A 13,712-nucleotide genomic window follows, 5' to 3' on the forward strand; every position below is an offset into this window, starting at 1 on the left:
AGCTTTGCCAGCAATGCACCATATCCAAAAAGGTGAACAAAATGATCAGATTCAGGACTATCTGAAAAATATTGCAGTGAAGCTGCAATACCAACCACTCAGAGGCGTAACTAGGGACTTTGGCGCCAAGAGCAAGATGAAAAATGACACCCTACCCCCAACTGTGAGCATGGCCACTAAAAATTTACGACAGGGAGAGGGTGATAGCACTGGGTGACAGGGAGAGGGTGATAGGGAGGTGGTGATGACAGGGAGAGAGTGACAGCAGTGGGTGACAGGGAGGTGGTGATGACAGGGAGAGGACGATAGCACTGGGTGACAGAGGGTGATAAGAGGGAAAAAGTGGCAGCAGTAGGTGACAGGGAGGGGGTGACAGCAATGGGTGACAGGGAGGGGGTGATAGCGATAAAGCTCTGTCCCTGTGAATCCCCTCTGCAGCCTTATCACTGTATGTTTCATATATATACAGTGACAAGGTTCCCGCGCATGTGCCGACCGGTCGCCGCTAGTTCCAGTGTCACAGTGCAGGATGGGAGACCAGCTGACCGGAGCCACGGAGGACAACACCGGAGCACCGATCATCAGCCCTGGACTTAGGCAAGTTTTTTTTTTTGCAGTGATCAGCTTGTGATCTGTTTAGACCACACAGCTGATCACTGGGGCCAGCTCCAGGCTCTGCTCTGCCTGTTAGAGCAAAGCAGGAATCCGGTAACCGTGGGAGACCCTGGATAACGACATCTTCAGGTGGCGTTATTATCACAGGGCTTTCCTCTGTATTTTTTCATGATTTATATTTAGTAAATCTCAGGCAGATCACATTTCCCATAACAATTATGGGAAATACGATCTGATTACAAAAAATATGTGATAAGTAGGGTTTGGAGTAGAATTTTACTAATTCTACTCCAATTGCCTTTTAGTAAATTTAGGTGATACTAAAATAATGTGAAAAGGGAGTGAAAACACCCTTTTTCACTTTATTTTAGTCAAAATAATGTTAATAAATAGAGTCCTAAAGCTGTTGTTTTCTGTTGTGACATGCAGTGTTTACTTGCACATGATTGTATCAACCTTTATATCATTATGCAGACCTTTGCATGACCATATGTTATTTTTGAGAAAACATACAAATACATTTTCTGAATGATAGGCAGTTCATGGCATTTCTTATGCAATCATAACCATAAAAAATTCTACACAAATCTACACAAATCTAGTACAAATTCACAAAACATAGATTTTGTTTCTCAAGCATGATAATTTAAATGAGGTGCAAGAGGTGGAGATACAGTGGGACATATCATGACTTGCACAACGGCCTAAGGTTAGGGGTGAGAAGCAACCAATATTTTAGATTGGGTGCTTAAAACACAACATAGGCATTCAAACTAGAGATGTGCGCCGACCCCGTGTTTTGGTTTTAGTTTTGGATCTGTATCTCCTCGTGTTTTAGATCTGGATTGGTTTCCCCAAATCTTGCCCTTCTGTGTTTTTGTTTTTGTTTTGGTTCTCTATTTTTTCTAAAAAAAATCATAAAAATAGCTAAAATCACATAATTTGGGCCTGTTTTTGTTCCTACAGTACTATTAACCTCTGTACATTCATTTCCACTCTTTTCCAGTCAATTTTGACCACCGTACAGCTCACAATATTGTTTTCATCCAGTTTAAGCCCAAAATTTGCACCAAGCTAGCTGGCTGACTAAGCTAAGCGGCAGCAGTGGGTGGCACAAACACGTGGCAGTTCAACTTCCAACATGGCACATCAGGAAACAAATGTTTTTATTACTCAAGAGAGGCCTGAGGGAGTTGGAGTAAGTATTTAGTTGAAGGCAGGGACAGGAAGGGTTGATTGGTAGTAAATTTAATAAAATTTTTTGATTCCGAAGTAAATTTATGAGGGAGGGGAGGAGGCATTTACAAAAAATATTTTACTCATTCACATCAGTCCTTGCCCCAAAAGAATCATTGAGTGCCATGCCTGCTACTGGGAGTGGATTTTCACCCCAGAAGAGGACCAGGAAGACTACTAGTAGTGCTTTCCAAAACAATTGACTGTTAAATAATCCATTGCAAAGATTCCACTTGAAACTATTTCCCAACCTGTACAGGGACATTAAAAAAACATAGTTAGTTAGTGGCCTTCAAACTGCCATTGTACCCACTGTCCACTTAACCTGCACAGATGGACAAGCAGAACAGAGCAAATGCAAGATTTAAGATCTGAGGTTTAATTCTTACGTTGTGTCTTTCTTGAGAATCCTGCGCCTGCTTCTGCTGATAGGAGTGGATTTTCATCCGAGAAGGGGACCAGGAAAAGTTATTTCCAAAACAATTGACTGTTAAATAATTCTTTGCAAAGATTCCACTTGAAACTTTTTCCCAACCTGTACAGGGACATTAAAAAAAAACATAGTTAGTTAGTGGCCTCCAGACTGCCATTGTACCCACTGTCCACTTAATCAGCAATATATATTTCGACAAGCGGAACAGAGCAAATGCAAGACTTCAGATTTAGGTTTAAGTCTTACCTTGTGTCTTTCTTGAGAATCCTTGAGCGCCATGCCTCTTACTGGGAGTGGATTTTCATCCCAGAGGGGATGAAGACATTGTTTCTTCTTCCCAATTGACAAAGATCTGAAGAGATGTAAAAGCTGATAAGCAAATTGTCAGCTCAAGTGGCACATGATGCAGCGATGGCTTCTCCTTGCAGTTTCTCCAGCAAGTGCATCTGCTGAGAATAAAACAAAACTTTCAAAACACCCACTGGTGATGCAATTGAGTCAACACAACCAAGTTTTGACATCTGGTTGGGTCAGAATTGCCTACAATTAATGATACCTCTACCGTGACTCCATCTTATATGGTCACCATTCAAAGAATGGTTGAGGACTATTTCAAAAATATCATGATAGCATCCATATAGGAATGTCAGACAGTTCGTTTGACTACTGGCAGGAAAAAAAGTAATTTGGAGGCCCTTGCACAAACTGGCACCCTCCAGTGTGTACTCAGAAAGAGTTTTCTCCACAGCCAGGAACCTTGCTAGTGATCGGCCTATGAGGCTATTTCCCCAAAATGTGGAAAAGATGATGTTCATCAAAATAAATTACAAATTCCATGAGGAAGACCTTTACCAGCAATTAAGTAAAAAAAAAATACAGAGGCGCCTCTAATGGTGGATTCCAGCAGGGACAAATTAATATTGTGTGAAGAAGAGGATGTGCGCACTGATGGGAATGACGATGATGACATCTGCTGGATGCGATGCGTAACAGGGTGGAGGTTCCTAGATGGTTAAGGTCCCTATCTCAATTCTCTACTAATTTTAGTTTTACAAATGGTACAGATACCTTCACAACTGTTCTTGTCAGGATTTGGGTTAAAATAATTCCACACTCAAGATGTGGCTTTTCTGGTCTCATGCCCAGGCGTCATCCTAGCCTATAGCCCGTTTATATCATTACCTATATCGTCATCTCATCCTGTGTTGTGTATAAATTACAGCTGCGTTCCCTGTTAGATTGGGGATTCATTGTCCACTGAGCTCCATTTTAGTCCATATCACCACACCCCCTACACATCTTCTGACCTGGGCTACAGGAGGAGCAGCTGCACTCTGGAACATGGTTGCATGGAGTTGCCTCTCTGACTCGCTGAAATTCAGGTAGAGGGCCCATGGGTAGGACACTATAATCAGAGAACGCAGTTTTAGATGCTTTATTCAATTTTTTAAACCATAGCCTCTATTTTCACCTTTTGAAAATATGTTTATGTGAATCTCAGCTGAGGCATTTGTGATGTCATTATGTTTAATATATTATGCACGTTATTTAGCACTTTGTTGTGTTCTTGTAGTCGGTGTGTAGACTAATAATTTATTCATGATTGAGGAAAGAAGGGAAAAGTTGCATTTTTTATTGCTAACATTGTGTTATTAAATTGTAAAATTGTGAAGTTTTCAATTACAGTGTGACAATATTTTTTACAAATACACTGCGTTTCCACTAAGTTTTCCACTTACAGTGTGACAATATTTTTTACGAATACACTGAGTTTTCCACTTACAGTGTAACAATATTTTTTACGAATACACTGCGTTTCCACTAACAGTGTCAATATTTGTTATGAATATACTGCATTTTCCACTTACAGTGTGACAATATTTTTTACGAATACACTGAGTTTCCACTAACTGACAATATTTTTTATGAATATACAGCATTTTCCACTTACAGTGTGACAATATTTTTTCCGAATACACTGCGTTTCCACTAACAGTGAGAATATTTTTTACGAATACACTGCGTTTTCCACTAACAGTGACAATATTTTTTATGAATACACTGCGTTTTCCACTAACAGTGTCACAATATTTTTTATGAATACACTGCGTTTTCCACTTACAGTGTGGCAATATTTTTTACGAATACACTGCATTTCTACTAACATTGTCAATATTTTTTATGAATATACTTAATTTTCCACTTACAGTGTCACAATATTTTTTACGAATACACTGCATTTGTCACTTACAGTGTGACAATATTTTTTATGAATACACTGCTTTTCCACTAACAGTGACAATATTTTTTATGAATACACTGCGTTTTCCACTAACAGTGTCACAATATTTTTTATGAATACACTGCGTTTTCCACTTACAGTGTGGCAATATTTTTTACGAATACACTGCATTTCTACTAACATTGTCAATATTTTTTATGAATGTACTGCGTTTTCCACTTACAGTGTGACAATATTTTTTATGAATACACTGCTTTTCCACTAACATTGGGCCTGATTCAGACCCACTCGCGAGCGGCTGTCCGCTCGCAAGTGGGTCGATGTTATGCTCTGAGCATGCGCACGACGGAGGGAGCTCCGTCGTGCGCATGCGCCAGACGCGACGAGCGAAGGAAAGTCCTTCGCTCGTTGTGTCCGATCAAAGGGGGCGTGCTGTCAATGTTGATTGACAGCACGCCCCCTTTGGTGGGCGTGCCGGGGGCGTGCCTCCCTGACGGGGGCGTTCCCATGGGAACGCCTCCCGTCAGAAGCCGGCCCACTGACATCACTAGTGATGTCAGTGGGAGTGATTTTGGCTCTGATAGAGCCAAAATCACTCCGGAGCTTGCGGTTGAAAACCTCAACCGCAGGCTCCGGCTCGCAATTTCGATGGTCGCGTTGGTCTCGACCATCGCGGCCATCAAAAAGCACGCTCGTATAGCCTGTGGGTGGTGACCCACAGCTATACGAGCGTCCAGGAGGACGCTCCATGAAAATGGAGCCGGCCCTCATTCAGAGCGTGCGCTCTGCTCAGAGCGTACGGCTCTGAATGAGGGCCATTGTCAATATTTTTTATGAATACACCGCGTTTTCCACTTACAGTGTGACAATATTTTTTATGAATACACTGCGTTTCCACTAGCAGTGTCAATATTTTTTATGAATATACTTAATTTTCCACTTACAGTGTGACAATATTTTTTACGAATACACTGCATTTGTCACTTACAGTGTGACAATATTTTTTATGAATACACTGCTTTTCCACTAACATTGTCAATATTTTTTATGAATATACTGCATTTTCCACTTACAGTGTGACAATGTTTTTTACGAATACACTGAGTTTCCACTAACAGTGACAATATTTTTTATGAATATACTGCATTTTCCACTTACAGTGTGACAATATTTTTTATGAATACACTGCTTTTCCACTAACATTGTCAATATTTTTTATGAATACACTGCATTTTCCACTTACAGTGTGACAATATTTTTTATGAATACACTGCGTTTCCACTAGCAGTGTCAATATTTGTTATGAATATACTGCATTTTCCACTTACAGTGTGACAATATTTTTTACGAATACACTGAGTTTCCACTAACAGTGACAATATTTTTTATGAATATACTGCATTTTCCACTTACAGTGTGACAATATTTTTTACGAATACACTGCGTTTCCACTAACAGTGACAATATTTTTTACGAATACACTGCATTTTCCACTAACAGTGTCACAATATTTTTTCTGAATACACTACGTTTTCCACTTACAGTGTGACAATATTTTTTACGAATACACTGCATTTCCACTAACATTGTCAATATTTTTATGAATATACTGCATTTTCCACTTACAGTGTGACAATATTTTTTACGAATACACTGTGTTTCCACTAACAGTGTCAATATTTTTTACAAATACACTGCGTCTGTCACTTACAGTGTGACAATCTTTTTTATGAATACACCGCGTTTTCCACTTACAGTGTGACAATATTTTTTATGAATACACTGCGTTTCCACTAGCAGTGTCAATATTTTTTATGAATATACTTAATTTTCCACTTACAGTGTGACAATATTTTTTACGAATACACTGAGTTTTCCACTTACAGTGTGACAATATTTTTTACGAATACACTGCATTTCCACTAGCAGTGTCAATATTTGTTATGAATATACTGCATTTTCCACTTACAGTGTGACAATGTTTTTTACGAATACACTGAGTTTCCACTAACAGTGACAATATTTTTTATGAATATACTGCATTTTCCACTTACAGTGTGACAATATTTTTTATGAATACACTGCTTTTCCACTAACATTGTCAATATTTTTTATGAATACACTGCATTTTCCCCTTACAGTGTCACAATATTTTTTACGAATACACTACATTTGTCACTTACAGTGTGACAATATTTTTTATGAATATACTGCATTTTCCACTTACAGTGTGACAATATTTTTTACGAATACACTGAGTTTTCCACTTACAGTGTGACAATATTTTTTACGAATACACTGAGTTTCCACTAACAGTGACAATATTTTTTATGAATATACTGCATTTTCCACTTACAGTGTGATTAGGGATAAGGGTAAGTACAAACACAGCAATTATAGGGGTTTTAGGAATAACAAAGTTATACTGCACTTTATGTGATTGTAATATATAGCATTCCCTCTAGGCTGTTTTAGTGCCCTTATAGTGGTGCCCCACTACAACAACCTGCCGTGTGCCGTCCCCACCTGCAGGCCACAATATTCCGCAGGGCGGGGGAGGGGGGGATAAATTGCAGTGCTGGTAAATAGATGCCATGCGCACGGCATCTATTCACAATGAGGTAAGAGCTTGGGGGCAGCCCAGCATGTCTGTAAGTGCTGGGCATGCCCCAAGAGTGATGAAAAGGGTGTGTGTCTTAAGACCCCCCCCTTTTCTCATAGCCACGCCCTTCTGCGGTTTGGCCCAGACCTAGGCTTTGTCTTTCTAAGTTTTCCATATGTGTCTGCACTAGGAAGAATGCTTATAAATTGCATTGTTGGTGGAATCTAGTCCTATCTGACCTCTGTTGGAGAGGTTGCTGTGGTCACAATCACGCGTTTCCTGGTCAGAGGGGTGAGATTTGATCTCTACTATAATTACTAAGTATACATCTAACTACCCCATTCCTAACCAATAATGGGCTTTGAGACAGGCTAACAAGTTTGCTGTGCATATCTACTCTGCTTTCACTTACGTCTTTGCTTCTTGATGGAAATACACAGACATTCCTGTGCTCTTTTCGCTGATAGGTTGAGCCTGGTCATTTCACTCACTGCAACATAAGACACATGGAGAAACCTGGAACCCCTGGTCATTACATTTTAAGTCACCCTCACCACTCTGAGTTGTCCATTCTAACTATTAGGATGGTTGAAGGTCATTATGCCTTATTAAAAGATGTACACAAGCTCGACTTAACTGTGTTACAAACAATGCCCCCATCTTGCTCCTTAAACCATTTTACATTGGAAATTTTCAATAACCTCCGCAGATGTGTGGGAATTAATGATCTGTCTGTCTTTTTCTGATCTGACATGGATATTTGGACTGTAAAATTCAACTTTCGCATATCTATGTTTTAAGTGCTCCAGCATCTACTGCTGTGTAAATATTGTCTCCCTTTAAAAAACAAATAGACACGCAAACAATTTGTTTTGCACTGCTCCACATAACAAGTTGCCTTCTCCAGTCTTGGAAGGAGTGCTATCTCTCTACCCAATTCTTACAATTGTACAGTTGTTGAACGTAACATACTGTATTTATAAGTTTCTCTGTTCCCTATAGAGACACATGATAGAGGTCAGACACACTGAGCACTGAATATGTCATATAGTAGAGATGAGAGGTCTGGTTTTGCTGAAGACCGAACACACACGAACTTTGAGATTCCGAGTCGAACAGAGGGCCTGATTCAGAGCCGGACGCTATTTGCGCTCGCTCGTTCAGAAAAAGGGGCCGGCTATTTAAATTGAGCGCTCGCTCTTTGCGGTCTGTTGACGCCTCTATGTCTGAGCGAGCAAACGAAACATGCGCTCGCTATTTTGTAAAGACGCCCCCTGGCCGCTCGCATCCTACGTCATCTCCGCTATTTATTTGATTAATCGAGTACATCGAAAGGCATCTGAACTGCTCGCAGTGCTTGTGGTTGGATTTTCCTACCGCAATCATGCGAACAGTTCAGGCTAAGAAACAACCAAGTGACGTGGTCGATGACGCTGCTTTGTTAATTATGCACACCCTTAAAACGCCCATTTTGACCTTTTGGCACGCCTGCGTTCGGATCACCACTCCCCATTTTCAAGCACCTTCCCCTGTTACCACCCACAAACGCCTCATCCTGTCACTCAAATTAGCAGGCATTCGCTATTTTGCGAGCGCTCGATTTCCGACCGCAATGACTGGTTGGCGCATGCGCATTACAACCCATACGCATGCGCAAATGTGCGAACATCGCTCGGAGCGAACGAGCGGCCGCTTACGAGCGGCTCTGAATCAGGCCCAGAGTCCCGGCTCGGAACACTTTGGGGTTCCGAGTAGAGCTGAGTCCCGACTCGTCAAGTTCAGAATTCCGATCTAAATACCAAATCTTGCGTGTTTTGAATTGTGTTTAAGTTCATCCCTCGTGCTGTGAAGTGGTCAAAATTTACTGAAAAAGAGTGGAAATTAATGTTATTGATGTTAATAATAATACCATAGGAGTAAAACAGGTCCAAGTTACATGATTTTAGCTATTTGATTTTAGCTATTTGTAAAGAAATCTAAAACCGAAACCAAATCTAAACACTTGAGGGTGGTTTTGCCAAAACCAAAACACGATGATTTAGACCCAAAACAGAACAGAACATGATGATTTAGAACCAAAACCAAAACACAGGGGTCTGCGCACATCACTATCATATAGTGAGTGAGTCCTGACTGGACTGGTCATCTAGCTCTGGCAAATACCAGATGGGTTGATAGTCTGATGCGCTGGCCTGATCGGCAGTGCCAGACTAAAGGAGGGAGGGGAAACGTGCCTTTGACCCTGCTGTCCTCTACCGATCGGATGACTGACATCCTCACAGTATCCACAGTGACAGGTAGGTGGCACGGTGCCACCTTCAGTGCACTGCTCACTGAGCTATGCCAGCAGTCATCTATTGAGAACACGCAGTAAAAGCCTGTGCACGTTTAGTGTACTAGAAGCACTGGGCATACAAGTTACGGGAAAGGAGAAGGGCAGGCATTGAGGCATGGTTGGACTGAGCTGCTTACAGGTATACATAAGAATTAATTGTTTGAGGAGTGTTAAATTGTGGGCACTATAAAAAATATTTTAGTCACACAGATAATAGTTTAAACCAAAATTTGATAGAGCAATTCAGTGTCAATTTAAATCATGTGGCATATGCAGGCCCCAGCTGTTTTGTGTCCCTATTTCTACCAATACTACTACCCCAGCTGTTATTTATATCCATACTTCTATTACCATCCCCAGCTAACATATGTCCCTACATATGTCCTACATCTTCTTCCAGCAATTGCGGTTTGGGGTGCAAAGGGAAACCACCCTGCACCCTTGGGACAGGTCCCCAAAGTTTACCTGCGTCAAAAAAATCCTAAGAAAATTTGAAGTACACCCCAAAAAATTACATTGAAAAAGGGGCCGTAGAAAACAAAGTTGAGGTACAAACTTAAAAACTAGCGACATTAGCTTTTGGGGGGTTTGCAAGTATGGGGAGGTATTTTTTTGATTGCAGGTGCTTGGTGAAGGTGCGTTTTTCAAGTTTTTTAAAACTTCACTTTTGCGTTTTTTAACCATGCTTGCACCCATATTCATTTATCCCAAATTTGCTGGGACTAGTTATTTTCTCCTAAAAAAACTTCTAAATGCTGTTCTTCACAACTTGTGCAAAGACGCTAATTAGCAGCTATTGAGAGCATATAAGTACCCCAAATAGCTTCAGCAGGGCTATTCATGGGCAACTACATTGATCCCCAATGTAAGTGCATCTTTTGGGGGGTGTCAGCCTGATTTCCCCAAATCTGATAGCACTTTTCGCCTGTTAGAGTTTTGCCGGGTTGCATTTTCGCGTCCTTTGGAATTGAGTTGGGCAAATAGGGCCACCAAAACACGCGAATTTGTCGAAAAGTACGGCAGGCGAAACCTTTCCAACTTTCCGCAGATAACTGAATATGCCCCTATATGAGAGCACTCTTGTAGCCTAGTATACAAATTGGTTTAAAACAGCTTTTAATTAGAACTGCCACAATATTAAAATAGACGTACATAAACATCAGTAAACATAAAAAATTAAATGTGAAAATATGTGGACAAATAAGAAAGATAAGATAAGTTTAGTCTTCAGTCCCTATAGACTGCGAAATATAGTAAGACTATAACATAACATAACATTTGACATACAAAACATATATAGGGCAAAATTTACTAAGCGGCGGGTTCTAAACCCCGGCAGGTTCTATTCTGTTCTAAACCCCGGCGGTTTGGTGGCGGTTTGACAGCGGTTTCTATTTTGTTCTAAACCCCGGGGGGTTTGGTGGCGAGTTTGCAGCAGTTTCTAGATGACAGCCCTGTTCTATTCTATTCTAAAATGTATTTTGACTGCGGTTTGGCGGCGGTTTTGCTATCTGCAGATTTACTAAGGCCAAACCCGCTGCAAAACTGCCGTCAAAACACATTTTAGAATAGAATAGAACAGGGCTGTCATTTAGAAACCGCTGCAAAACCACCACCAAACCCCCAGGGTTTAGAACAGAATAGAAACCGCCGTCAAACCGCCACCAAACCGCCAGGGTTTAGAACCCGCCGTTTAGTAAATTTTGCCCATAGTATTAAAAAACATGAAAAGGTCAAGTACATAAAATCATGTATCCCATATATACTGTAGCATCACCTACATCATATATAATATTAGTAACAAGAATTATGATAAACCTGTGCTCGATTAATCGGGTGATTGAGGATGTCAGAATCTGTGTGTAAAAGATTCTACTGCTCAGCCCCTTGCCAACGATGGAGGAGAAGGAGTGACAGATCTATTTATTTATTTAACCCCTATAAACAACAGTAAGCATCGGTTTTCGTCTTCAGCTTTTCGTTTCAGATCTCATTTGTCTTGCCCTGAGGTATTGGACAACTGATGAGAGAACTAATGAGCTGGTATGGGAGCCAATGGGAAATATAGTATAGCAAAAATAGACAATTCTCATTACCAACAGTATGCAATTTCTATTCTTTTTTCTTTTATTATCACTAATTACTTTGAGAAATTGGTACATATGCTGTGATTTGTTCTATGTCTGTTATTACAAATTTTCTACAATTGACTATTTGACTGACATTGAATGTACCTTGTTTGTTAAAGATGTTTTACACCTTCTGTCAATGACTCTGATGAACTAATAAAAATCTTTAATGCAAAAAAATAAAAAAAATATTATCACATACATAAATATACGGTTAAACAGGTACAACAATGTTATCCTATGTATTCAAATGTCTAGACTTGTTTATTATAAATAAGTATATAACCAATATAAAGTGCATGTGCTGTGCATAGAAGTAATACCCCTTTCACACTTACATCTAAATCCCGGGTTTTTGCACGTGAACGTGCAGCGACCCAGGAATAAGATAAGTGTGAATGTTCATCCCAGGTCCCCGACCCTGCTCTTTACCAGGGTCGGGCTGAGACCTGGGAAATTGCCAGGTTGATAAACCCGGCAATATCCCAGCTCTGATATCTGAAAGCGATATGTAAGTTAAATGTAAACATTCCTAGAAATCTATATATTTATGTCTTTCAAAAAGTGCAAAAGTGCTGTACCTGAGTAAATATCGTTGTGTGTTGGTTAAATAAATTAAATCACAATAAATTTAAGAGCCAAATTTCGTACAGTTGGGCTATCATTTCATCAGCCAATCATATCACACAGAAAAACCGGACTGGAAGAGTAAAGTGCATGTGCTTTAAAATGGCAGGATAGTTTGTTAGGATTAGGTCACAAAGATCGATCATATATAAACATACGCAAATGCTAAATTAATGTCTATGCCAGTGGTTCCCAATCTTTTTTGAATCACGGCGCCCTAGAGTATCAGCATTGTTTTCATGACACCCCTAAGCCAAAAGTTTGTTATTGAAAAATCCCGAAAAAATATAGTAAAGTATTAAAGTGAAGTAAATTGCGCTTACCTGTCACTCTTAGGGTCAGTTATGTGATGGTGGACAGGTTTGTGCTTCTGTTTGTCCACATATTTACATTACATTCATCAGAAATAATTTGATTTGGTGCTGGACCACCAACCTGAGGCATCCCTGCAAGTGTCCCGAGGCACCCCAGGGTGCCACTGCGCACAGTTTGGGAACCACTGATCTATACATCCATAATATATAATACAACTCTGACACAGAGAGATGTACAATCTCAATATATAAGTATATCTCAACTGCTTGGTCCTAATGATGTTCACATAATACAAAGATTATTTCTGCTAGGAAAATGCAGTTACATTTCCTGCGTACCGGCGGCTGCTGACATGTATAGTCCAATGCAAGAAAACGTTCTTACTAAAAGTACAGTGTAGTGTTGAAACCATATACAACCTTGGTATTGGGGTGTCCCGTACTGCGCAGTCAGGTAAGCTATACACACTTATCGATCGACCCGTCGATGTGTCTGCACTTTCACCACAACTGGGCGGTGCATTTGAATTTGCTCACCCAGTTGAGATGTAAATCACTGGTGGTCCTCGCGGCAAGTGTACAGGCGATGGGCGGGTTGCCCGTACACACAGCAAGATGCGCCGATATAACTGCAGATATATCAGGCATCGGCTGTGCTGCAGGGCCAATGCGGTATGACTTTGAACAACGTCTGTACCCACCCAACGATCCACAAATGATATATATATTGTCCAGTGTGTACCCAGCTTTAGGCTGATTGGTTGGTACTCTATCTCTCTTCAAGTTTTGATATATCTCCCCCACCAGTTTCATACAGAGAAAAATATTTTTTTCCCTCAAAGTACCATATTACATTCTTATGTAAACACGCTCTTTATATGCCACCGGTAACTCAAGCAGATATCACTTCACAGGAATTGCTGGCACACCAGTGACATTTAATGAGAATGGTGATGCTCCAGGTCGCTATGAGATCTACCAGTACCAGATCCATAATGGAACTCCAGAATACAGAGTGATTGGACAGTGGGCAGATCATCTACACTTCAAAGTAAGTAAAAATACAATAAATGAATTGACCAGTTCTCTTGCAGCGGAAGTTACATGAGTGTATCATTGTGTACATTAATGTGAGGCACTAAACAAAAACCAGAATTGTGAAGTTCAGTACTGGAAACA

At 40.4% G+C, this 13,712-nt stretch overlaps 1 protein-coding gene across 1 annotated transcript in view; it reads left to right on the forward strand.

Annotated features, from left to right (window-relative positions):
* Positions 1-13,712, forward strand: part of GRM4 (glutamate metabotropic receptor 4) — a 330,292-nt gene that overhangs the window by 295,888 nt on the left and 20,692 nt on the right. The window contains exon 8 of the mRNA XM_088464206.1: positions 13,448-13,584. Within this exon, the coding sequence (XP_088320332.1) occupies positions 13,448-13,584 (137 nt within the window). The remainder of the gene's footprint in view (positions 1-13,447; positions 13,585-13,712) is intronic.

The sequence above is a fragment of the Taudactylus pleione genome, unplaced genomic scaffold (assembly GCF_031769625.1).
Source record: "Taudactylus pleione unplaced genomic scaffold, aTauple2 ptg001607l, whole genome shotgun sequence".
Lineage (NCBI taxonomy): Eukaryota > Metazoa > Chordata > Amphibia > Anura > Myobatrachidae > Taudactylus > Taudactylus pleione.